Genomic DNA, 25,001 nt, shown 5'->3' on the forward strand with positions numbered 1-25,001 from the left:
GGAGGGGTTCATGGATGCAGAAAATGACCTCACCTTTCACTGGGAAGCAAACCAAAGTCTGTGGGAAGAGGCACAGTTCAATTTGTCCTGATCACTGTGGCTCACGTACAGAGAATGGGTTGGGACAAGCGTGGAGACATCAGGACAGTGAGGGGCTACTGAGCTAAAAAGGCAAGAGCTGATGGATACTGTAACAGGGCAATGGCAGGTAGATGCAGAGGCAAGGATGGATTTGAGAGAGAATCCTGAGTTTGAGTCAGTAGGGTTTGTCAACCGGATAGGAAGGATTGGGATGGAAAATATGAAGTCGGTGTGTAACTCTCGGGGTCTGAACTGCCTGTGACCCTACAGGTGGATCTTCTCGGTGATCACAGTGTTAGAAAAGAATATTCCTGAGCCCTGCCCTGCCTTGTTACGTGAGGATTTCTGAATGGCGTCTGCAAAGGTGTGGAAAGGAAAGAATAACTGAGGTGGAATTAAGTTGACAGGTCCAGAGATGCCTAGGAGGAGAGCTGTGAGATAAGGTTGGGTGGGTGAGGGCTTGCTTAAGAGGTTCACCAGATAAAAGAAAAGCCCTGGGCTAGTGAGATGTTTCAATAGTTCAAGACACTTGCCACCAAACCTGATGACCCAAGTGTGATCTCCAGGACACACACGATGGAAAGAGAACCAACTCCTGCAAATTGTCCTTTGACCCCCAAATGCACTTGTGTACATGTGTTTAAACACACACCAAATAAGTAATTAAGTAAATGTAATAACAAAAACTTTTTCAAAGAGAAAAGCCTTGTGTCTTGTTAAGATTTTGAACAATTCCCTTCAGGGTTTTTAGGCAGAGATTGAAAAGATAGAATTTGAATTTACAAAGATTTCCCTGTTGTTGGCATGAAGGAGGGAAGGGATTCCACAGGAGAAGCAAGGTTAATATCAGGCAGGATGGTTGGAATGGAAGGAGAGAGGGCGTTTGTGAGAGATTTCTGAGATGTGACATCATTAGGGACTTGAGATAAATGCAGAAGGTGAGCTATTTTTGCCGAGTCCAGAGGGCTTTTTCCAACATATCCTTCACGACATCAGAGATGCTTGTGGGAGGCCTGAGGGGCCCTGCAGTAGACGCAGAGCTGTGGGCCTCTCAGGCAGCTGGAAGTTCCCTCTTACGACGTGCATGGTAGCACACGCAGCAAGGCACAGCCGAGGAGAAAGCACATCCTTCTACCCCGTGCACCTGCACTGGATGGCACCCAGTCCCGTCTGCGGCACAGACATCCCCGGCCCTTCAGCCCCACTTCCCACCCACTTGCCATCCTCAGCATCCTGCCCCTGTTGCAGGGACTCCAAACCAGATAGGGGACCTAGAGAGGTAGTGAGGGGCTGGCTGTGGGGATGCAGTCAGGGCTGCAGCCACTGGGGTTATAAAAAGAACTGGCACAATCTGGGTTGTACGCTTGGCTCGAGGCTAACTGGATTGCTTGCCAGGTCCCACCCAAACTGGTAATATTCCTATCTCCAAGCCTTTTGTTTTGGGGTAAGGTATTTATCTATTTATTTTAGTTTAATTTATTTACTTTTCAATTTTATTCTTTTTTTTTTTTTTTTTACGTATATGGGTATTCTGTCTGCATATGTGTCTATGTACCAGTGCATGCCTGGTGCCTGTGGAGGCCAGAAGAGGGCGTCATATCCCCTGACAGATGGTTGCCAGTGCTGAGGATCAAACCTGGGTCCTCTGGAAGAGCACCAGTGCTGTTAACTGCTGAGCCAGCTCTCCAGCCCTTTATTGCTTGCTTATATGCTTGCTTGCCTGCTTGGGAGACCGGATCTCATTATTTTGGTCTGGCTGGCCTGGAAGTTGCTGTGTAGATCAGGCTGGCCTCAAGTGTACAGAACCTCCTCTGCCTCCTGAGTGCTGGGAGTGCAGGTGTGCACCACCACACCAGGCTCCCAGCTTTTGCCCATCCTGACCTTTGACCTCCAGGGCAGTTCCCTGCCACCTTCTCCCACGGCCTCCCCTGTGCATCCACTGGGAGTCAGTGTTTCGACTGCATGCTGTCTAAGCATTTACTCACCAAGGTTAAAATGGTATTACAGCTCTTTATGTTTCCTTTGGTTCCTGCAAACACAGGGTTCCTGTTTCAGCCATATTTGTTTCCTTCAAAGATTTCAGAGCAATACTGGTTTGTGTGCATAGCTTGTAGGAGGAATGTAGCTTCAACAGGTGTAGACAGGGGAAGAATAAAAGCAGAGGAGGCAACACACTCCTGTGATCTCAGGAGGCAGATGCAGGATTGTGGCAGGTTCAAGACCTGCCTGACTTACATAGTAAGTTCAGGCCAGCAAGAGAAGCATAGCAAAACTTTGACTCACAAGGCAAGTGAATAAATACAATGCATCCACCCCAATCCAGAAACCTCAAATTTGAAGTTTTAAATGTTGTTTACATTTATTTGTTTATTTGTTTGTTTGTTATTGAGTGGGGGGAGTAAACAGAGCTGGGCTTGGTGGCATAGGCAGGAATGTAATTCTAGATACTTAAAAATCTGAGTCAGATAGAGTCTAGGCAACTGAGTGAAACCTTGTTTTAAAAACAAAACAAAGAGACAGGAAGGAAGGAATGGAGGGAGAGAGAAAGGAAGGGAGGAAGGGAAGGAAGGAGGGAAGGAGGGAGAGAGGAAGGGAGGGAGGGAGGAAGGGAGGGAGGGAGGGAGGGAGGGAGGGAGGAAGAGCTCAGTGGTCAAGCACTTGTCCAACATGTGTAAGACCCTACGGTGGATCCCAGTACTTAAAAAATAATGAAAGAACGAAAAGAAGGGAGGAAGAGAAAGATGGAGGGGGAGGGAAGGAATGAAAAATTGAAACACTTCTGGTCCCAAGCACACTGGGTAAAGAATCCTGACCTGTGTTTAACATGCAGATACTATTAGTAGAACTAATATTTCAGAATAGTATGAAAAAAATCCACAACATTAGTTCAATTTCTATTCAAAGTCTGAGATCAACTATAAAGCAGCTATGGATATCTTTAAAATAGGAAACCATTGGTCTCCCAGCTTTTATGGTCGACTTTCACTAACCATGAAGTGGGAAGTAGATGGTGGACAGCTGTTGCTCAGCCACTTCTGACCGTTCAAATCCACAGTCCCAACTTGTGTAACTCTTGAGTCCCTTGCTGCTGCCTTGGAGGAGGAGGTGGCCTACTTTCACAAAGAGCTGTGAGTCATGACAGTCTACTAACCCTGAATCAGGATCGGGAAGAACACGCCTAGGCACAGGACTATAGATTGCTGAGCTCAACATCTGTCTCTTTTCATTTTTATATTTCTTTATTCTGTGTATGTAGGGGGGGGGCATGTGCACACCACAATGTGTGTCTGAAGGTCAGGGCACAGTTTGTGGGCGCTGGTTCTCTCCTTCCACCATGTGGGTCCTGGGGACCCGACTCTGGTTGGCAGGGTTAGTGGCAGGTGCCTTTGCCTGCTGAGCCATGTGCCAGCCCATACCTCAGTTTTGGACTTAGGAATTGTAACGTTTTTCTCTTTATTGTTGAACTGAGAGGAGCATTGAAAACATACTTACTTATCTCCAAAATGATGTCATGTTAAGATGGGCGTCTTTATGAACAAAATCACCCAGGAGCAGTTTTTGTAAGGCTTATTTTTTAAATGGTTCTTATGAATTGATTCTGGCCCTCTGTCTCCCAACTTCCCTGCATTTTATTTTATAACAAATGGAAACAGCCATGATCACACACCATGGGGTGTCTGAGTAAAATCAGTGTCAGACATGTAATAAACATTGAGCAGCTGTAAACAGTTTGTTACATGCCTTTATGCTGTGCTCAAACGCAAGTCTACTTGGGTGGCAAAGGCAGGAACATCAATTCTAAACAACCACAGGAAAGGTTTTCTGAAATTTTGCTCAATGATGCACTAAGGACACTAAGAGGTGTCCTCCTATAGCTTGTTAGAAATACATCGTATCCTCTCTTGATATTGGTTCATAACGGTAAATGTGCTACTGGTTTTTCTTCCTGGTGAAAGCCAACCTCTTCAAAGAAATGATTTCAAATTCTTTCCACAGGTGTGATGACCGTGTAGGACCTTCTGTGTCTGTGAGGGATACAACCGCGGTGAGTATCCATCTGGGGAACCAAAGGCAAATCCTAGAGTCAAGTTAGAAAAGCTGTGTCCGAAACTTCACAGCTGGAAGTCAGTTGTGCCTCTAGCTGGCCCACCCTGACGCTCTCTCTTTGTAGATAGACCCCAGTGAACCACTACCTGCAGAGACTTCACCCTAACTCAGCAGTGGACTGGGGTGGCATGTGCTCTACCTCTAGTTCTGTTTTCTAAGAAGACAAGACCATGGTCCTAGATGCTTCTGTGCGCTCGGTTTTCCTGGAGGAATGTTTAAGCATCCTCCGATGTTTATGAGTCTAGGGATGTGAAGGAGATGCAGAGTTTCTAGAAAAACAATGTGAGTGTGTGTATTATATAAAGTGGTGGAGTTAACGTGGCATTCTTAGGATCTGAAACTCGAATCTGAGGATCAGCAGATATTTTCCTTTGAGACTCCTGGTTATCACTTTGAATGAACTGTTTCAATGAGCTGTTAGCACGGAAGGGACCTGCCAGTGAGCAAGTGGGAGTGAGTGAAGCCCCCACTGGTGACAAATGGAAAGAGTGGAAGCCTAAAGCCAGAATTGTGTGTGGCCGCCCGGAAGCTGACTGTCGATGCCGCGGGAATTCTTGCCGAGATCTGAGGTGATGAATTTCCCACCACTTGATAGGCAGCTGAGCAGGAATGGTAGAGGGGATGTTGGTGTTTTGTGTGAGGTTTCCTATGTGATTGAATGACCCTCCTCTCACAAAAGAGGGCAGTTGCTAATTCAACATTTGCACAACTTAAAAGAGACAAAGCATTTCAGAAACACTAGATGCTTGGTGCTAGATGGAAACTTAGAGATCACCTAGCTAGCCCAAGATTCCTCTCACACTCAGCACCATGGACATTTTCAGCTGAACCTTGCTCTGTGAGGGCGCTGTCTGGTATACTGCGGGATGTGGAACAGCACCTCCCTACTCTGTATACATAGCAAGTTCAAGACTAGCCTGAGCCTGGGCTATATGAGACTGTATCTCAAAACACACACACACACACACACACACACACACACACACACACACACACACACACACACACACACACTTGCATGTGCATGCATCAGACAAACCCACTGTGTGGTGATGCATGTCTATAATTCCAGCACTTGGGAGGTAGAGGCAGGAGGATCCAAAGTTCACAGCAGCCTCTGCTACATAGCAAGTTAAAGGCTGCTCAAGCTATTAAAAAAAAAAAAAATGTGACCTGGGCCAGCTAATTGTTCTTCGTTTTTCTGAACACATTCTAGCTTAGCTTACTGCCACCAGCATTGTCTCTGGAGGGACACATCTCCATTGTGGCGTTTACCAAGTAGATAGCACCTCAGTTTTCTGTATGTTATTTGTACCCCTATCTGGGATAGCATATGTGTCCAGGACCTGAAAGCAGAAATGAATACATGATTTTTAAGCCACAGAGCCTAGAACATGTTGCTAAATCTGGAAAGGAGACACAGAACAAATCCAGGAGCACCTTGAAATTTTAATTTGTTGACTTTACCAAGGCATTTGATAATATCAGGCGGCGTGGGTTCCAGCTCCCACAGCTGCTCTGCAGGTTTGGCCACCCTAGGAAGCTCTCAGATGTTTGAAGGTTACCCTCTGACAGGAGCGTTTGTTTGTCTAGTTATGTCAACATTGCAGACAGTATCAGCAGAGGGCATTGAAGTCGTGTAAAAGGACTCGTTTCTCTCAGCGGCTTTTATGTTCCCTGTTTCCTGAAAGACAGCGTCGTACAATGTCCTCTGGGGAACCTGCCTGGCTCACTAGTTCAACACACTCTCAGGAGTTTTCCGGAAAATTCTTTATAACCCAAGAATGGTGACAGTCGGTATGGAGGACTCGCCTAAGACCGGGCCCCCCATTCTCAGTGGTTCCCAGCTGTTCAATCAGCCAATGTTCTCAGCAGAGAAAGCATTGCTTTGTTACTGTTCTAAGTTTCATTTTACCAACAAAGTCACTAAGGCACAAGAAGGTTAAGTCATTTGCCCAGAGCAAATGTACACCAGTGGTTCTGAACCTTCCTGATGCTGCGACCCTTTAATACAGTTCCTCATGTGACCTGCCCCAACCATAAAATCATTTTTGTTGCTACTTTACAACTCTAACTTTGCTACTGTTATGAATTGTAATGTAAACATCTGATATGCAGGATATCTGATATGCAACCCCTGTGAAAGGGTCATTTGACCCCCAAAGGGGTTGAGATCCACAGGTTGAGAACCACTGATGTATGTAGACATTCCTGGGCAAAGCCAGGCAACGATTGTGTGGCACTTATATGTAACCACTATGCTGTCCTCCCTTCAACATGCTTTTCTGGGTCCTAGTAGAGAAAAATTTTCCTCCTCCCCCACCACCCAAGACAGGGTTTCTCTGTGTCACTCAGGCTGTCCTGGAACTCACTCTGTAAACCAGTCTGCCTCTGCCTCCTGAGTGGAAAATGTTTTCAATAGCTCAATCCTGTTGTAATTTTTACTAGTAACCTCCCCTGTGTGGTTTTCTATCTGGGCATGTCAGAAGTCCGTTCATAACTACGTGCAAAGTGTCACTCCACACGGGAGGGGAGGGTGTGTTTCAGGCGAGGTTCCTCCTTTCAGTCGGATTGACATGCAGATATGTGCATTAGCAAGGGTTACAGATCGGGGTTTGGGCTCAGGTTAGATGAGGGTGAAGAGCCACCACTACCATAAGTCATTCGTGTGACGTCAGTAAGACACTTAGCTGAAATTTGATTGCTTTATCCCCCAAATGGGGGTGATCCTTAACTAGATCGCATAACTGTTAGAAGGATCCAAGGAGAAAAGATACAAGAAGTACAGTATTGAAAAGTAACTGAGGGCTGGCCAGATGGCTTAGGGGACCCCACATGGTGGACTGAGAGACCTGATTCCTACAAGTTGTCCTCTGACCTCCATGTACATGCCACGGTACACACACCCTCAAATAAATGAACAGTTTTAAATATGTATTTATTTTTATTTTATGTATGAGTGTTTTCCCTGCATGTGTGTCTGAACCCCCCCACGCATGCAGTGCCCACAGAGGTCAGAAGAAGACCTTGGAGCCCTTGGAACTGGAGTTCCAGACAGTTTTTTGCAACCATGTGGGTGCTGGAAATTGAATCCAGGTCCTCTGGAAGAGCAGTCAGTGCTCTTAACTGCTAAGCCATCTCTCCAGCCCTGTAATTATTTTTTTTAAATGAGTGAGTAATTGTGTTAAAAAATAATAATGTTGGTAGCAGATGAGTAGAAAAAAAGATGTATTAGAGGGGCTAGGGAGGTGGCTCTGTGGGGAAGAACACTTGTGTAAGCATAGGACCCGAGTTCAAATCCTCAGCTCCTACGTAAGAGCCAGGTTATATGCCTGTGACCCCAGCATTGGGAGGTGGAAACAAGTGGATCATAGAGCGCATTAGCCAGCCAGTCCAGCCAAAATGGTGAGCTTCAGAGTCAGTGAGAGACGGGAGAGTAACATGGAATTTGATAGAGGAAGACACCACATCCTCCTGACTTTGGTAGGTGCCCACATGAGTGCATGCACCTGCACACACACATGCACATACATGCACACACCACGCCACCACTTCCACACACAAATTTTTAAAAGTATTTTAGAGAAGTTCAGAAGGAGAAATTATTACTGGGGTTGTAGAGGGGAGCATCTTGAAATTGACAGTAATCACCCCTTGCCAACTATGTGTTTCGTTTGTGTTCATGATACAAATGAGGATGCACTGCGTTCTTGCTACCTTTGGAAGCTGGCCACCTCCAGAACCTGACTCATCTGTCTTTGAATCCTTGGTTAACAGAGTGGAATTTTGGTCGGGAGGAAAGAAAGCAAGCTAGTGTCAGAGTAAAAAATGAAAAGAAAGCAAACTCTGAACATGATGCTGTAATGTGAAATTCCAGAAGGATGTAAAAATTCTGGTGGGAATGAATTCTGCTTGGGAGAGTTGTAAACAGGCTCCTGTGGAGAAAATAATACCTGGACTTTGGAGGATGAGTAGCCATTTCTAAGAGAAAGGGCTGAGAAAGAGCAAAAATCAAGGATACAAGGACAAAGGTCTAGAAGTCTGTGATATTTGGGACACTGTGTATGTCAGAGCTTGGAGCCCAGGAAATCTGGACAGAAGGAAAGAAAGGCTGACATCAAAAGTTGGGAACATGCCTTGCCATGATTTTGCTGTAAAGAGGTGTTCAAACTCCATCCTCTTAGCCAAGAAGGGGAAATAAACTTCTCATTCTGTGGTGAGTCTGCATCGAAGAGGGCAAGACTGAGCCCCAACTGAGGATCAGTGTCTGATCTGGGTCACAAGGGACTGTGGGGCCTGTGTTTAGCTGAAGAAAATCCCTATTACCTGGATAGAGCATACCGATAGACCAAAACTGTGGGAGTCTACCAGGAGCAATGAGATTCGGTAGAATTCTAAAATCCATCAGCCTGGGAATGAATCCTCACCCTGCTCCAGTGAGACCTAAGCAAATGGCACAGACTCTGGAAACTTCAGTTTCCTGAAGGTGGAGACAATATTTGTACCGACTTCATGGGATTATTAAAATACTGAGAAATATCCCACTCGAAGTCTTTAAAATAATGCCTTTGGTGAATGGAAACACATGAACTATGAACCAAAGGCTGAGGGGCCCCCAGCTGGATCAGCCCCTCTGAATAGGTGAGACAGTTGATTGGCTTGATCAGTTTGGGAGGCAACTAGGCAGTGGGACCGAGTCCTGTGCTCATTGCATGAATTGGCTGTTTGAAACCTGGAGCTTATGCAGGGACACTTGGCTCAGTCTGGGAGGAAGGGACTGGACCTGCCTGGACTGAGTCTACCAGGTTGATCACAGTCCTGGGAGGGGCGGGGAGGATTTGCCCTGGAGGAGGTGGGAATGGGGGGTGGGCTGGGAGTAAGGGGAGGGGTGGGAGGGGGGAGAATAGGGGAACCCGTGGCTGATATGTAGAACTGAATGGTATTGTAAAATAAAATAAAATTAAAAAAAAAATAAAATAAAATAATGCCTTTGGTAATCAGCATCCACTTATTTCTGGTAAGAAAACAACTACAGATAATCTCTCACATATCACTTAAATAAAAAGGGTCTGTAGAGCAAAGATGACATTTGGTCCTCTTTATGCCTGGTACCAACCATCGATCAGCTTCAGAGTTAAAGCCGCACGTTAGTAAAATCTTGGTGTTTTTCTCAGTCATTCAATTCACATCTCTCTGCCAGAAGTAGCGTGGGTATATTGAGTGTGTGGGGTTGGTCTTAATGAAAAGAACCTGGTCCCTAGATAGAGGGACCTTCCACCCTAGAGAGGCTCATCTCTCACTTGAGCCCCCAGTACACATATTTCTATTTCACTGTAAATATTTGCTATGCAAAATCATGACCCAGGAGGTCACAGGCGTGCACTCTGGTTTGCAGAGAGGAAAGCCAAAATTTGTTTGGGTGTTTGATGGTTAAGAGAAAATGATGCTTGGTGACTTTTATCCAGTAAGCCCATTCTATACCTGATGGTTATGATAAACGGCACTGGTGGCGGCACTGGTTACCAGCGGAAAAGTCACGGGCCACGGCCACGACTACCAGAGTTACAAAGAGCTTTATTAGAAAGAAGTAGGGGGTAGGAGCTAAGAGAGCCAGGCCTGGAGAGAAAGGGAACAGAGAGAGAGCAGAGAGAGAGGGTGCCGGTCCGCGTCCGGCTTTTTAGGGTGGGTACATAGTTGCTAGCACCTGATGATGATGTAAGATGCAAGACCCCAAGCCACAGACGTGCAGGAGTGGGGGCAGGATCCTAACAATACCCAGTATCAAAACTGTGGATTTGGGCATCATGGACTTACAGCATCTATAACAAGTTGTTATTAAAATGGAGAAGTGAGCCAGTGTTGTGGTGCGCACTTCTAGTCACTTGAGAGACTGAGGCAGGAAAATTGCTGTGAAGTTGAGGCCAGCCTGGTGGGCTACCTAGTGAGTTCCAAGTCAGCCTACAAAGTGAGACCCTGTCTCAAAACAACGAAACAAAACCAGAAAATTGAAGAGCCATGGAAGAAGAGTACAAAAGAGAAGCCTCTTCATACTCGAGGGATAAAAGAATTAACTTTAACCAGTTTTTCAAGGGATTAACTTTCAGCTCTCTTATCTCTAATGGGTATCTATAGTCAAAGTTTTATTCTTTTTGTTTACTTTAGATTTTTGTATTTGTGTGATAGGTTATATGCAATAAGGAATAGATTATCATGGGAGTATTGTTTCTTTGTTAATAAGCCCCCTCTGTGAGTATTCCTTATGCCCATAGAGCTACAAACACAAGTCAGTGAGATCTGAGCAGGCTTCTGGGGGAAACAAAGGGGTGTGAGGGCAGAAGAGGACCTGGCCTTTTAGCCTGTGGTGAAGGAATTTAAAAATCAGGGCCTCGGCAGGGTTAGGCCTTTGGGCTTCAGCTTTATAGACAAGATGAGATGCTAGGTAAAGTGAAGCGGACACTAGGGAGCAGAGTGACTCAAAAGGCAAGGACTGGGTAGCGGAGTGAGCTGGAAATAAAGAGACAGGAAAGAACCACAGCTGCCAGTCCTCTCAGGAATCCCACCGGGCAGGATGACTGAGGCAGGGGACTGGCCTGACAGAGCCATTTGGATGAAGGAACTGCAGGTGGGGTTCTCCCATAGGACAGTGAAGGTGTGGCGTGGATAACTGTCCCAATGTCGTAAGGACAAACCAAGCTTGTAAGTAGGACAGTAATTGAATTTGATGTCAACATAAACACTTGCTAGTTGTTTGTTTGTTTTAAGGAATACAACTTTAGCTTTGTATCTGTCTCCTAAGTCCTTTAAAAGCAGCAGTAGTTTAAAAAGATATGTAAGATCTTACCTTTCAACCCCTTCGCTTCAGAACTACCAAATATGCTCAGAGCTGGGGTGGGGGCAGGGGGTTCCCCATTCTTCTTTTCTTCCTCTTAAAATATCATTTGGTTCTTTTTGACAATTACCATGAATGTGATGAGTTCTGTTCTGGCATTTTCACGCTTTATCTGTCTTGCCCCTTGTCCCCTGCTCCCATTTCCCCCTCCTCTGTCCTCTTCCCTCCTTTCTGTTTTCATGTCACCTGTGTTCAGTCACTCTCTCTGTCTCCTCTCTGTTCCGTCATTCGGAATAACCTCTGGATAGAAACTGTCTTTCCCAAAGCCCTTTGAGTTCACAAAACTCAAGGTGCTCCTAGACAGCGGCTAAGATGCTTGATATAGAAAATGCAGTTAGACAATCCAAAGTCTCAGCCATTAGCACCATGGAGATAATACTCCCAACTTGAGAAAGGTTAATTTCCTGATTGCCAGGAATCACCCTCCTCCCATGAGGACTGCTTAATTGTATTAGAGTCTGCCTTAACATTGTTACTAAAAGAATCAACATATATTGAATTATGTATAGGAAATTGCACATATGAATGTATGTGCAAGGAGTGTATATATGAATGTGTGTGTAGGATAGTGTATGTGAATTTATATATAGGGGAGTATATATATGAATGTGTGTAGGGAATACTCATATAAGGGTATGTGTAGGGGATCATGCATATGAGGATGTGTGTAGGAGACCTGTGGGAGTCTGTGGGAGTCCAGCTCCAACCTGCTCCCACCTTATGAAGGGTTTTTGGGTGGAGGAGAGAAGAATAAGGAAATATTAGGTAGAAAGAGACTATAAGAAAAACAGAGACACAGGATAACTTTGGGAGGGCACTGAGTCAACACCCAGTCATGCCTAGGTTTATTCAAAAGGGCTTTATAATTCAAAAGACCTCCTTCTTGCAAGATCAAAGCACACAATACAGCCAAGTGTAGACCCTTCCAAACACCTGGTAAACACAGCTCTGGCCAAATCATCTCATTATGCACCCCTGATGGGTAAAGCAAGCACAGATTCTCTGACCTGCCTGAGTAAGGTCTCACTAGATAGCCTCTGTGGGTTTTCACAGGGACCATGCCTAGAAGGGTATGTATAGAGGAGTGTACATATGAGGATATACATAAGGAAACATGTATATGAGTGTGTGTGTAGGTGAGTGTACATGTAAGTGCATGTGTAGGATAATGTATGTGTGAATATATATCTAGGAAAGCATGCAGACAAGGGTATGTGTAGGGGAGTTCCTGATCCGTTATAAATGGCAAAAACAAGAAAACACTAAATTGAGACATAAATGTTCGGAAAATTGATCAGTAGCTCTTAGACTAGAACATGGACATTTTTAGGGGAACATACAAGTGTTTTAGCTAGAGAAGATGTGAAATCTTATCTTTTTTCCTTTAAAATTGACAGGCAAAAATATACAATTCACCGGTTGGGAATCAACCCATCACCAGTGTGTTTGTCCCTAAGCCAGCCATCATGAGGGAGGAGAGTGGCGTGCCTCCGCCCTGGGACTCTTCCCCGCTGGAAAGTGAGTTCTTCCAAGGTAAGTTCATGCATCAGATCTCCCTGGGAATCGCAGGAACCACAGAGGCCAATACTCACAGTTTGTACTAAAATGCTCTAAACAAATCAAGGCCTGAACTTGCTTTCTGAAGAGGATTCCATCCTAGCCTGTGAACCCGAATCTTGAAGAACCTTGTGGTTAAATATAATCCAAGCAAATATTCTGAGATCAAAGACTGACGACATACAGGCTGATAGTAATGTTTAATGTTTTACCTCAGGTCAAAAAGAAATACATCTATAAAGCTTGCTCTTAAGAGTCTTTTATTGTTCCTGATTAGGGCATAGACCACTGTGATAAAATCCAGTAATCGTTAAACAATTCACCTGCGCTGACCTGGATTCCAGGAGTACACAGTGCACGTGAATCTTACTATTGATACCATGGTCCACCTTACCTGGGTTATTCTGTATCACAATAAGATTGGCCATTAGAAAAGTTAAGTCCACGGTCACTCAGCGGCTTTCCAGTGAGGAAGCATATCCAGTTTGTAGCTAGCTCTCCCTTCCTGCCATGGCAGAGACTGGCGAGGCTCTCTATCTAGGGACACCCTGGGGCAAGATGGGCAGGGACCAGGGGGAAAATCTGTTCCAAATGAAGCTTTTGTTTGAAGAGGATTGCTCCTTGCATGGGTCTCTGAATAATGGTAGGAGGTAGGGCACTAACTTTCCAGCCTCTGGAGTAGTGAGAAAAACAGTTAATGGGAAATTCTGAACAACTTTGAATCATTTACATCATTTACATCATTTCAGAGGAAAGATTTATGTAGACACGGAACCACAGCACTTTGGAAAATACTTATTTCTGTGTCAGATATGATTTTTATTAATATTTCATCAATAAGTGCATAACTGATTTGTAGTCATCATAAAATATATATGATAATAATGTCTATTATAAGGCAAGTCTTAGAAAAATCTAAAAACCTTAAGGAGAGTGTGCAGTTATATTAAAATTCTAACAATTTAATGGAGGAAAATGTTTACTATGATTAAATACAATCCCAAGCGATGCAGGCAGTAACCTGGATGATGCATGGGGGTTTGTTTAAAGTTGCAGACTAAAGCAATCCAGTAATGGGCTCTGGGTCTGGGCTCGGCCTCTGTCCTTCACATTATAAGGAGGTCACTGGGCCCTGGCTTGGACACCACCCTCTCAGGGACCTTGACCTAAGATAAAAGTCAGCATCATTTGATTGACAACGCAGCTCCGCCTCCTTGTGAAGTGTGGCTCAAGCCTTTGTGTATGAAGACTCAGGAGACAGAGTCTGGGTCCAAATCGCTACACTAAGTGACCTGAGCCTTTACTTGATTTCCTTCTGCCTCAGCATCCTCATTTATAAAACAAGAAGAGTAAAAATGCCATCCCTGAAAGGTTCTATGAGTATTTATTAATTAGTGTTATGTGCCTCACACAGGAAGTGCTGTCTTACAGCAATTTCCGGGAAAAGCAATCTACAATTGACATATCATCTAATGATATTGTGTAGAACTTTAAATCCCACACGTTGTCCAAATTTATCCAACTTAGTATTTGTACATTAGGTGGTAATGAACCTTTGCCGGTAATGCTGTTTTCTTAACAGGACAGCTGAGAAATCACATCCTGTTTATAGGCTTATTTTTATTAATTCAGTCTCATGATATGACTAAAGATTAAACTATTACAGCAACCTAGCGATATAAAAGAAAGAGAGAAACAAGATTGATAATCCCCAGCTTGCCTAGTAATTCAACAGCAAGCCCATATTGCAATCTACATTATTCTCTTCTGTTACTCAACCATGATGCACAAAGGGTAAACACACCAGACACACAGAGAGACACTGGTTAAAATTTGTTAGGACAGATACAACTTTGTGTGTGTGCATGCATGTATATGAAGGTTTGTGTGTATGCAGGGGTGTGTGTGTGTGTGTGTGTGTGTTGCATGTGGAGGCCAGAGGTCAGTTTTGTGTGTGGTTCCTCGGGAGCTATCCACCTCGTTTTGTGTATATGTGTTCATGTGTGTGCAGGTGGACATGTAGGTGTGTGGTAGCCAGAGATCAACACTGTCTTCCTAAGTGGCTTTCTACCCTTTTTTTAATTCACGTATGAATGTATGAGTGGTGTGTGTGCATATTTGCATGTGTGTGAGTGCACATGAGTTTGCACATGTGTGCACATGTATGGAGAAGCCCAAACTGGCACTGGATATCTTCCTTGTTAGGTCTCCATGTTATTTACTGAGGTAGTATATTTCACTGAATCTGGAACTCTGATTCCAGCTGGTCTAGCCAACCAGGTCGGCCCTGTCTCTGCCTCCCAGGTGATAGACTGCAGGCGAGCTGTGCCAGGCTTTTAACATGCCATCGAGGGATACAGGTTCCATGCGTACTGGGTAAGCACTTTACCCACAAGCTGCCTGTCCAGCTCTCTGCCTTCTAGACAATTACTTTATGTACACCGTGTGCATATGTGTGCATGAGTGCCGTTGTGCGCATCAAGAGGTCAAAGGGCAACTCTCGGGAGCCAGTTCTCTCCATCCACCTTTTTTTTTTTTTTTTTTTTTTTTTTTTTTGGTTTTTCGAGACAGGGTTTCTCTGTGTAGCTTTGCGCCTGTCCTAGAACTCACTCTGTAGACCAGGCTGGCCTCGAACTCACAGAGATCCGCCTGGCTCTGCCTCCCGAGTGCTGGGATTAAAGGCGTGCGCCACCACCGCCCGGCTCCATCCACCTTTTTAATGCAGGGTCTCTCTTGCTGTTTCTGCCATTGCGTAGCATATTCCACGGTGGCTGGTCCTCAGGATTTTTGGCCTATTCTCGCCCTCCCATCTTGCTGTAGGAGCGCTGGCCACTCCTATGGAAGGTGCCACCACATGCAGGTTCTGGGGACCGAGGTCATTAGGTTTATGTGACTGCTGAGCCATCCCCCCCAGCTTCCGCCTTATTATTTTTTTGACAGGGTCTCTCACTGAACCTGGGGCTCACCTATTTGGCTAGACTGGTTGTCTAGTGAGCTCCAGGAACCCCCTATCTCTGCCTCCTAGTGATGGGGTGCAGGTTCCCCCGCCTGGCCTCTTACATGGCACTCGGGATCTAGACTCACGTCTCCACGCTTGTGGGGCAACCACTCTACTGACGGAGCCAGCGCTCCACTCCCCGTCTTGTTTGTGACGAGGTCTTCCGGGGACCTGGAGTTTGCTGATTGGGCTAGGCTGGCTGGTCAGTGAGCATCAAGGACCCCTGTCTCTGCCCCCACCCCAACACTACTGGGATTACAAGTCCATGCCACTATGCTGGCTTCTTTACGTGAGTTCTGGGCATTGAATCCAGGTCTCAGGGTGTACAGCAAGCGTTTTACTGACTGAGTTAGCTCCTCGGCCCCAAAATAGAATTTTACATCCTTAAAGCTATATGAAAAGAAAAAGAAAGAGAACTGCATTACACTCTTGTAAAAGTCAGATCATCATTAAAACATAATCAAGATTAAAAATGTTATATTAGCTAGGTGGTGGTGGTGGGAGTACACACCTTTAATCCCAGCACTCAAGAGACAGAGGCAGATGGATCTGAGTTCAAGGCCAGTCTGATCTGTGCAGTGAGTTCCAGGACATCCAGGGCTAAACTGAGAAACCCTGTCATGAAAAACCAAAAAGGAAAAAAAAAACAGATTAATGTTGTATTTATAATAACAAAATATGATTCTCACAAGGGGTGCTTCAATGACTCTAATTGTTATAAAAGTACAAAAGCATATACAAAAATTAATTCACTTCTCCTTTAGTTTTAGATGATTTGGACAGCAAGCTGGCTCAGGAACAATCTTCAGGCTCGGTAAACACCAGAGTGCCATTCAGCTACGGATCAAGAACACCGTTCCAACATTCTCCCTCGAGTAGGAACAGGCATGGTCATACCACAGGAAGGCACCAAAACTACCACAGTGAAACTTCCAACATGTCCATCTATGACATCCTGAGACCAGGAACTCCTAGAGAAGGCTTTAAAACCTTTTCTCCCAGGACAAAGACAATTTACGATATGTACAGGACCAGGGAGCCCAGAGCCTTAAAAGAGGACTCCATGCACAAGAATACGTTTGGCAGCACATCCTTGTGCTTCGACGGCCGGCAGCGATCAGCCTCACCAGCCACAGGGCGTTTTACTGCAAGGAGTTTACACTTTCCAGCCGCTACTCAAAACAAGAATAGTTTTACACCAGTAAGGCACCAGCAAAGCCCCAAAAGAACTCCTTTATCATCCATCATGTGGAATAGGTCAGATTCTTCCAGACATAGGCAGAATCGGGAAGAATCACTGGGGGCACCATCACCAATGGACATTGACCCTGCTGATCAGTATGTGGCTCCTAAGTGTTTTCAGGAGAGTAGGAGGTATGAGTTGTACCATTCACAGAGTGCTTACCAAAGCATCCCTTTAAATGCCCCCATGGACAATGCAATGAGTCCTGACACACTGGAGAACTCAGAGAATATGCCATTCTACCATCAGAATAACCCATTTGCAAGGTCTTTCTTTAGCAGTACCTTCAGACAGAGCAGAGAACAGAGATTTGGACAGAATTCCTTTTGGAGCCAACAGAAAGAGCATTCTTTCTGGTCTGACTTACACCAGAGCAGGAAGACATTGCCTTCTGACAGGGACTTTGAAATGATTTCTGTTGAAGCAAATAGGGTACCATCTGTTTATAACCATGGTGTCCCTTCTCAACACTGGAGGCCACATTCTCTGGACTGTGGAACATATGTTTTCAGAGGTCAAGAGGATCCACATTGCTGGCGAGCTGATCTTCAAACATCCCCACTGGAGAGCATGGACACATCACATGTCAATGAGAACGAATTTCCACCCCACTTTGTCACACCAGATGGTTTTTCCATGACTAGCTCAAGCTGCCACATCCAATCTTCTGGGTTGAACTATCAGCAGGGCCACTGTCCTGTAGACACAGCTGTAGATGAGGAGCCTCGTCTGTGTGGCAAGGCTCACACTCTAGTATCCTCATTCAGAACTTCCTTCCCCCTGATTCTTGATGACAGAAGGGCTTCTCAGAGTCCCAGCTTCCAGAACTCCCCAGTTACTTTGGAGAAAATAATCCCTAATAAACCAGCTTCTCTTCTAATAAGAAACTGTACAGAAGTAACTGTGGCAGGTAGCCATCCCACTGAATCACTGTCTCTTACTGAAACCCAGCCCAACACCCCAGTCACAGAAATGAACAGTGAGAAAGACATGAATGAATCTGTTTCAGGAAATGAACAGCTAAACAAGGTGGGCCAGAAAAACAAGGCAAGTGGGTTACCCCCACCTATTTCACAGACAGTGATCGCTAATGATTTACCTGATTATCAAAAGGCCCACTCCCAACACTCAACCCAAAATGACAGGTTTGGCTCTAATGAATCTGCCACAGTAAGTGCCAGAAGGTCACCCAGGGTCTTTTCCAGGAAAGACACTTCCCAAACACTGACACCACAAAGAGATAAAGCTAGCCAACTGAAGGAAATTAAAGGTTTTCCTGGGAGCAGGAAAGATGACTCCTCAGCCTCCCTTCCTTTCATCCGAGAACCTGGAACGCTGCCATCTCTTCCCAGCCCAAGTCAAGGTTGTCACCAGAAAACAGGAAGTAATGAAGAGGGTTCAAGCATCATTAAAAATAACCACTGGTGCTTTGAATCCACTGCTACCCCAAAAGCAGAGTCTCCAGGGGAGGCTGCTATTGTAGACCTCGAGCGACAACAATGTCCTTCCACCCATTCTACCAACGGCAGCAAGCACAGTGTCTCGCAGGACTCTGGAGATGTGCCATCAGGTGTGCCCCAAGATTCCTTACCGCTGAGTGATTCTTTCCTTGATGCCCTTTTGATACCTTCTACTACCATGTTCTCCAGGAGGCTTTCAGACCAAGATCCATCTCAAGAAGGAAGAGAAGAAAAAGACAAGGCTACGAGGAACCAAAATATCCAGCTGGCCGTAAGTTCCACAGATAACCAAGAGAGTCGTGACGGTCCTGCACTTCTGCATGATGCTGTCCACTGCCATCCGTACTCTCCCTTCAGAAACGGGAGGGGGAAGGGAAGAGTCAGACGCCATGTGTCCTGTATTGAGAAGCTAACCAAGATGGAGACTAGAGCGTCACCCACAAGTGAAGGCAGCAGCCTCCCAGAGGACCAAAGTAGCGTCAAAGCCCCTGAGCTCAGCACAGTCTATTGCACCCTGCCAAGAAAGCCGGCCAGCTTTCTCATACACGGCAGACAGCAAGAGAATAAGAAAATGGCTGCTTCAGTAAGGAATGGGCCACTTCCTTTCCAAATAAAAAATAAAGTGGATGCTCTGACTGGGAAGAGCACATCTGATAAACCCAGTTCTCCTAAGTCACTGAGTGATGCTTCAACTTCAATCACGGGGATGCCTGAAGCCACCAAGAAGATGACAGATATGAGAGCCATCAGGTCCGCTTCTGTTAGAAAAGGGCCGCTCCCTTTCCTCATCAAGAGGGCGATATCCTGTCCTTCCGGGGAGCCATGTACCTTGGCTGGAAGTGATGAAAGAGGAAAGTCACCAGTCCTGGACATGGATGCTTCCGCTGTAATGCCCAGGCCTTGGGGAAGAATCTTCAGTTCTCTGGAAGATAACTCATCATTTAGAGAGAGTACTTTCACCGAAAGACACAACCAAAAGGAACTTGCTCATGAACCCACTGGAAAGCTTGATGAGATGCCAGCCCCCAGAAAGAGCTCGTCCACCCTTTCAAACAAAAGCCCCCAGCCTCTGCGTGCAGACGCATCCGGGAAAGAGAGTGGGAAGGCACTACATAAGTTTAAGACAACTAGCATGTTCTCTGTTTCTGGTGATGAAGAGAACGTGAAATGTCTTGAGGTGGTTTCAATATATTATACTCTACCAAGGAAACCCAGCAAGAAATTCTGCAGCCTCCTTCAGCAGTATGCACAAGGTACAGATTCACTTCGAGACGCTTTTCATGGAGAGACCAAAGCATTTCCTAATGCTTTCGAAAGTGATGAGGTAGATTGTCCTGCCCAAGTGCAGTCGGGAATACCTCCACCACAAGACCTGAAGATGCAGGTTGACTCTGCTGCATGCTGTCATCCTCACAGCCCTGAAAATAAGGCTGTCTCCCAATTACCAAAGGAGGCGGCTTCCGAATCTACCTTGGAGGAAATGGCTTCTGTGGGGCCAGATGTTTCTCTTCAAAAGGGAGACCCTAAGACCAAAGAGCTTTCCCCAGGTAGCTTAGCTAAAACAAACACGGATGATTCGCTAAGGAGAAAAAAGAGAGGGGGGAAATTGCCAAGACAAATTCTGCAGAGCCCATCACTGCCTCAGGGAAAAAGTGTTGGAGCAGAAAACACTGAAAATCAGCAGCAGCCTTCTAAAGGAGGAGCTGGTGGGCCCCCTGGTCTCCCAGCCCACTCAGAAGGTAATGTGGAAAATTCTGGAGCATGTGCAGGTGGGACAGCCACTGTATCAACAGGCAACGGACGGTATCTTTGGAGAGATCACATGGCTGTAGTTGTAGATGAGAGTTCAAGTGGGTCACAGCCCCGGGAAGCCCGTGGGACAACTGGATCAGGCTGCCCAAACCTGGCTGATAAAACGCTTTCTGACTCAGAACCAGCCTTTGCTGTAACCCCAGCATTGCATAAGCTGCAGCTTGCTGAAGACACTCAGTCAGGAAGAGCAGATCTGCGGTCAGAACCCAGGCGGCCAGGAAGTCAGGAGACAAATACAGAGGAGATGAGGAAGGTTAAAGATGAAACACAGAAGTTGGCATGGGATCAGACTCTACTTCCTGGAGGAAATAATGAGAATAAAACCAACACGGGCGAGCTAGAAGCAAAAGAAAACAGATACTCCGGTAAACACAGACTGGCAGCCATGTCTAAAGCGAGCAGAAAAATCCCAGCTAAGGATTTAAGTCCCAGGAGACACATCGCCACTCTCTTCTCCCAAAGTGAAAGCAAATCTGGCTTTAGGGGGTTATCTCTTTGCAGGTCAGAGGACAGCCCACTGTCCCCTGAACCTACTGTAAAATCCACGGAGCCCCCAGATGAAAGCAGCCTGATGAATGTGGACAAATCTGAAACTCCTCTCCAAGCCACTGCAGTAGCCAACCCAGAGCCTCCTTGTCAGTCCTGCAGTCAGAGGTCTGCTAACATTTCACAACCACATCAGAGTGAGTCGAACACTGTCTTAGGAACACCATCAAAGAGTGAGGATCTGGGAGAGTCAGGAGCCCCACCTCGGCTCACGCTTACCAGCCCCGTAGAAAAAAGCGCTATCCATCAACAGAGGTTGAGTCCCCCCTCCCCCCCGGAATCTGTGCAGAAATCTACAATAAACCCATCCCACGGTCAGCTGCGCCACTGGAGTGCCCCATCTCCAGAGTCAGAACCTGAGCCTCACCTCTACAGGTCCAAGAGTTTAAAAAACTTCAGTGTGCATGGTGACCGGCTGTGCACAAGCCATCCTCCCAAAGCCAGGGGGCGCCACTTCTCTGAAAACACTTCCATTGACTCTGCTCTCAGTCAGCTGTCCCTTGATGATGATGACTCGTCCCACAACAGTGCTTACAGCCGAAGGTTCAAGTCTTTTTCTGAGCTTCCCGCCTCCGATGAAAGTGAAAGTTGGGCTTTGTGTAACAATAGAACTAGATTGGGTCCCAAGTCCACCTCATCCATTTCCAGGCCTATTGACTATGGAATTTTTGGGAAAGAGCAGCAGTTGGCTTTCCTGGAGAATGTCAAGCGGTCACTCACACAAGGAAGATTATGGAAGCCAAGTTTCCTCAAGAACCCTGGCTTCCTCAAGGATGATGTCCTTAATGCTTCCAACCCGTCTCAGTCAGAGCCGGTGAATCCTGGTGGTCGGTCGCCAGAAGATGGCTTATTTCCAAGTGAACCACTTAATATCTACGAGGATGACCCAGTGGACTCAGACCGGGACACAGACACAACCACGGATGATGAGTACTACCTGGATGAAAATGATAAAGAGTCGGAACTATGAGACTGAAAGAAGCTGTATAATATTATACTCTTTGCTTTTTACCAAAACATTGTTGAACTGAGTCTAAATTTATAGACAGGCAAAAGAAGATCTTGTTTGGGAAGTGTCTACACCAAAACAACTCATTCTTTTCTGTATGTATGTATGGTTTTTTCTTCTGAATTCTATGAACAATGATTGCTGGTTTTGAAGGGTTTTGTTTTGTCTTTTGTTGTTGTTGTTGTTTTGGGTTTGTTGTTTTTTTTGTTTTGTTTTTTTTTGGTTTTTCGAGACAGGGTTTCTCTGTGTAGCTTTGCGCCTTTCCTGGATCTCACTCTGTAGACCAGGCTGGCCTCGAACTCACAAAGATCCGCCTGCCTCTGCCTCCCGAGTGCTGGGATTAAAGGCGTGCGCCACCACCGCCCAGCAGGTTTTGTTTGTTTTTTCCTGATATTTTCTCCTGGTGTGTTTGAACTTGGCCTTCTTACCTCTTCCCCCGACCCTCTCTCTCAGCCACATTCCAGTGCTGGCTCTATTTCCCTCATTGCTTTTTTCCATGTCTTACACTTCATAGTTTGGGCACATGTTAAAACTTGTTACTTGTTAATTATCCAGCACAGTTGCAAAACTGTATTGCCTCTCTCTGTCCACAGCCCGAATTCAAGCTATTAAATATAATGCAGGGAAAGCGATAGTTGGGTAGAATGCTGTCATTGGACATGCACTGTGTTCATGCAGTGCCCACAGAGGCACTGGAGGCCACTGGAGCCCCTGAACTAACAGATGGTTGTTAGGGGTCCTGTGGGTGCTGCAACCAAACCTGGGTTCTCTGCAAGAGCTGCAAGTGCTCTTAACCACGGAGCTCTCTCTGGAGCCACGAGATAAAGGGATTCTTAGGAGAACACCCTTGCACTTCAGCAGTGGAGTCTTGACACGCATGTTTAGGGTACATGTTGAGGTTAATGAAGGGTTAGTCCCGTTAGTACCTTCAGGAACTTCTCTGAAACAGTTTGTGGGGGTTGGCTGGATTTTGGAGGGCTAAGTTTTCATCGGGCTTAACACTTGGGTGAAACCCACAGGATGCAGGCAATGTGGCCTGGCCGCAGAGACGTAGCTAACAGGTGGAGGTGAGCAGACAGCGCTTTATTGGGTCAGCATTGCTGCTGCTGCTGTTCTTTCCACGACTGATTTTCCCCATCTCTCCAGACCTGTGCATTTCTCGTCTCCTTATTTGTAGCCCAGACTGGGGCTGATTAAACTTTTCTCACTTAATTTCTTTATAGCTTTGGGAATTTTTACATGCCCTCATATATACACACACACATAAAACAGTTTTCTGGCTTACACACAAATGTATCATTTGTTTAAGATAAAAACAAACATATACTAATGAGACAGACATCTCTGCTTATCTAACACAGTACAATCCAAGGACGCTGTAATGTCACCCACAAGCTGGGGGGTGAAGAAGTAACAAGTCTGTAATTTCATTTCTATCTGAACAGACATCTTTGCATGTGCGGTAAAAAGCAGTGCAGTTCATAACAGAATAATATCAGGTTCCCCACACCCTTCCCTCCTCTACCGACCTCTCTCCCTGAACCCTTTTCTGTCTCTGCCCAGTACAAGGTTTGCCTCCTGTGTGCTTGAACAGAATGGAGGTTGTCTTGTTGTATAGCTATTTTACGACATACTTTTATCCAGATAAACCGAAGCTAAGGACAGGTGTTGGCAAAGCGTATAGAGATCTGGAACCAATGCAAGGAAGATAGATCTATATTGTTATTGCACTCATAATCATCTGGCCTGGAAGCCAAATGACAGAGCGAGTTTACATCAGTCCCATAAAACTCAAAACTAGAGAAGGTGAGGCCACTAATATGAAAGCTTTTCCTCAGACCTGTCCACTCACACAGAGCAACATTCCATTTCTTATTTAATGCTGTATGTTTGTGCATATGCCTTCTTCTCTTGCTATTTATCTGATTATTTAAGTAAAACTCTCATATATTATGTCTTTTTGTGTGCAATTTTAAGATATTCTGAGATATTTTAACATTTTTGTTGGGTTTTTTTTTTTTTAATGGTCACCATGAGATGCTGTTTCAATAAATATTTTGAGTCTACATGTTTGCTACAAAAGGTGGCATGAAGCTGGCTTGCTTTCCAACAAGCTGAGGCTCCGGGTGAGGGATGCGAGGGTAAGAATGGACAGATGCCCTGGGGCTCAGACTCTCAGCGATAGAATTACTGTCCACATTGAAAGATGTCGGACAGCAGACTCTCAGCGATAGAATTACTGTCCACATCAAAAGATGTCGGACAGCCACTGCTCGGCTGGGCTACGTGTGAGGTGACCTGCTGTCGGACTGAAATCGAGCAGCACCTTTACTGTTACAGTGTTATGCAGCACTTCCTTGAAGAAGTATAGCAACTTTCTTTGCGTTGTAATATGTAAACTGCTGGTTTTTAATGCTCATTTTGGGCGTAGCTGTGGTAGCTTTAATAATAGTCATTTTATATTGTTTTTTTCTACAATATGTAATCATTATTAAACTTTCTTGTAAATGGAGTAAAACACTAATGAATCAATACTAATAAGTGCCTAGGAAATTATCAGCTTGCTTAAACGTTAGGCTCACATAGCTATAAGTATTGTGTTAAATTCATGGGGTTCAATAAGATTGTTCTGCCTTTTAGATACTACCTTCTAAATAGTTAATTCTAACATCATAAATACATTGATCTTAAGACTCTAATTGCTACTCACATGAGTTTGGTTAAGGAAGGGTAAGCTTGAAAAGAGAAAACTAGTTTGTATAGGAAATGGCGATGTGTCATAAGGGTGCTAAAAGATGCCTGCTTAGGTTGTGGAAAAGATGAGAATCAAATGAAAATTGCCGCCTCTGTACAAACCAGGTTCCTCTATTGAATGCTGGTATGCTCCAACAGGCCTTATTGCTTAGAGTTTCCCGTCTCTAGGAGAGCTGCAGAATAGCCCGTCTCATGCACAGTATACACATGTAAATATTTTACTTTGCCAGTTTGCATTACTACTGGACGGCTCTCTGTGCCTGATATTCCGTTCTGGAACAATAAGCCACAGTAAGCACTTTTGTCAAAACTGTCAAATAGTCCTTTTGCGTTTTTCCTCAGCTCTGTTCCCAAAGTATGGGATATGTTAGAAGGTGACATTTTAAAATAATGCTTGTGTTGAAATCGACAACCTGAACAGACCCATTATGCTTGTTTGTGATTATACATTTAAGTAGAACTATATATCTGTGGGTATGCAGATTTGGAGAAAATAAAATATAATTATATTTATGTAAATATAATAAATAGATATTTTCAAAATA

The 25,001-nt window shown here is 45.2% G+C and overlaps 1 protein-coding gene across 4 annotated transcripts in view; it reads left to right on the forward strand.

Moving 5' to 3' along the window:
- The window catches only part of Exph5 (exophilin 5), an 80,910-nt gene extending 55,909 nt beyond the window's left edge, over window positions 1–25,001 (forward strand). For all 4 annotated transcript variants that reach the window (XM_006972320.4, XM_076576277.1, XM_076576278.1 and 1 more), the window contains 3 exons: window positions 4,078–4,126; window positions 12,475–12,610; window positions 16,397–25,001. In XM_006972320.4, coding sequence (XP_006972382.3) covers window positions 4,078–4,126; window positions 12,475–12,610; window positions 16,397–21,663 — 5,452 coding nt within the window. In that variant the 3' untranslated portion in view covers window positions 21,664–25,001. The remainder of the gene's footprint in view (window positions 1–4,077; window positions 4,127–12,474; window positions 12,611–16,396) is intronic.

This window comes from Peromyscus maniculatus, chromosome 7 (genome assembly GCF_049852395.1).
Source record: "Peromyscus maniculatus bairdii isolate BWxNUB_F1_BW_parent chromosome 7, HU_Pman_BW_mat_3.1, whole genome shotgun sequence".
Taxonomy (NCBI): domain Eukaryota; kingdom Metazoa; phylum Chordata; class Mammalia; order Rodentia; family Cricetidae; genus Peromyscus; species Peromyscus maniculatus.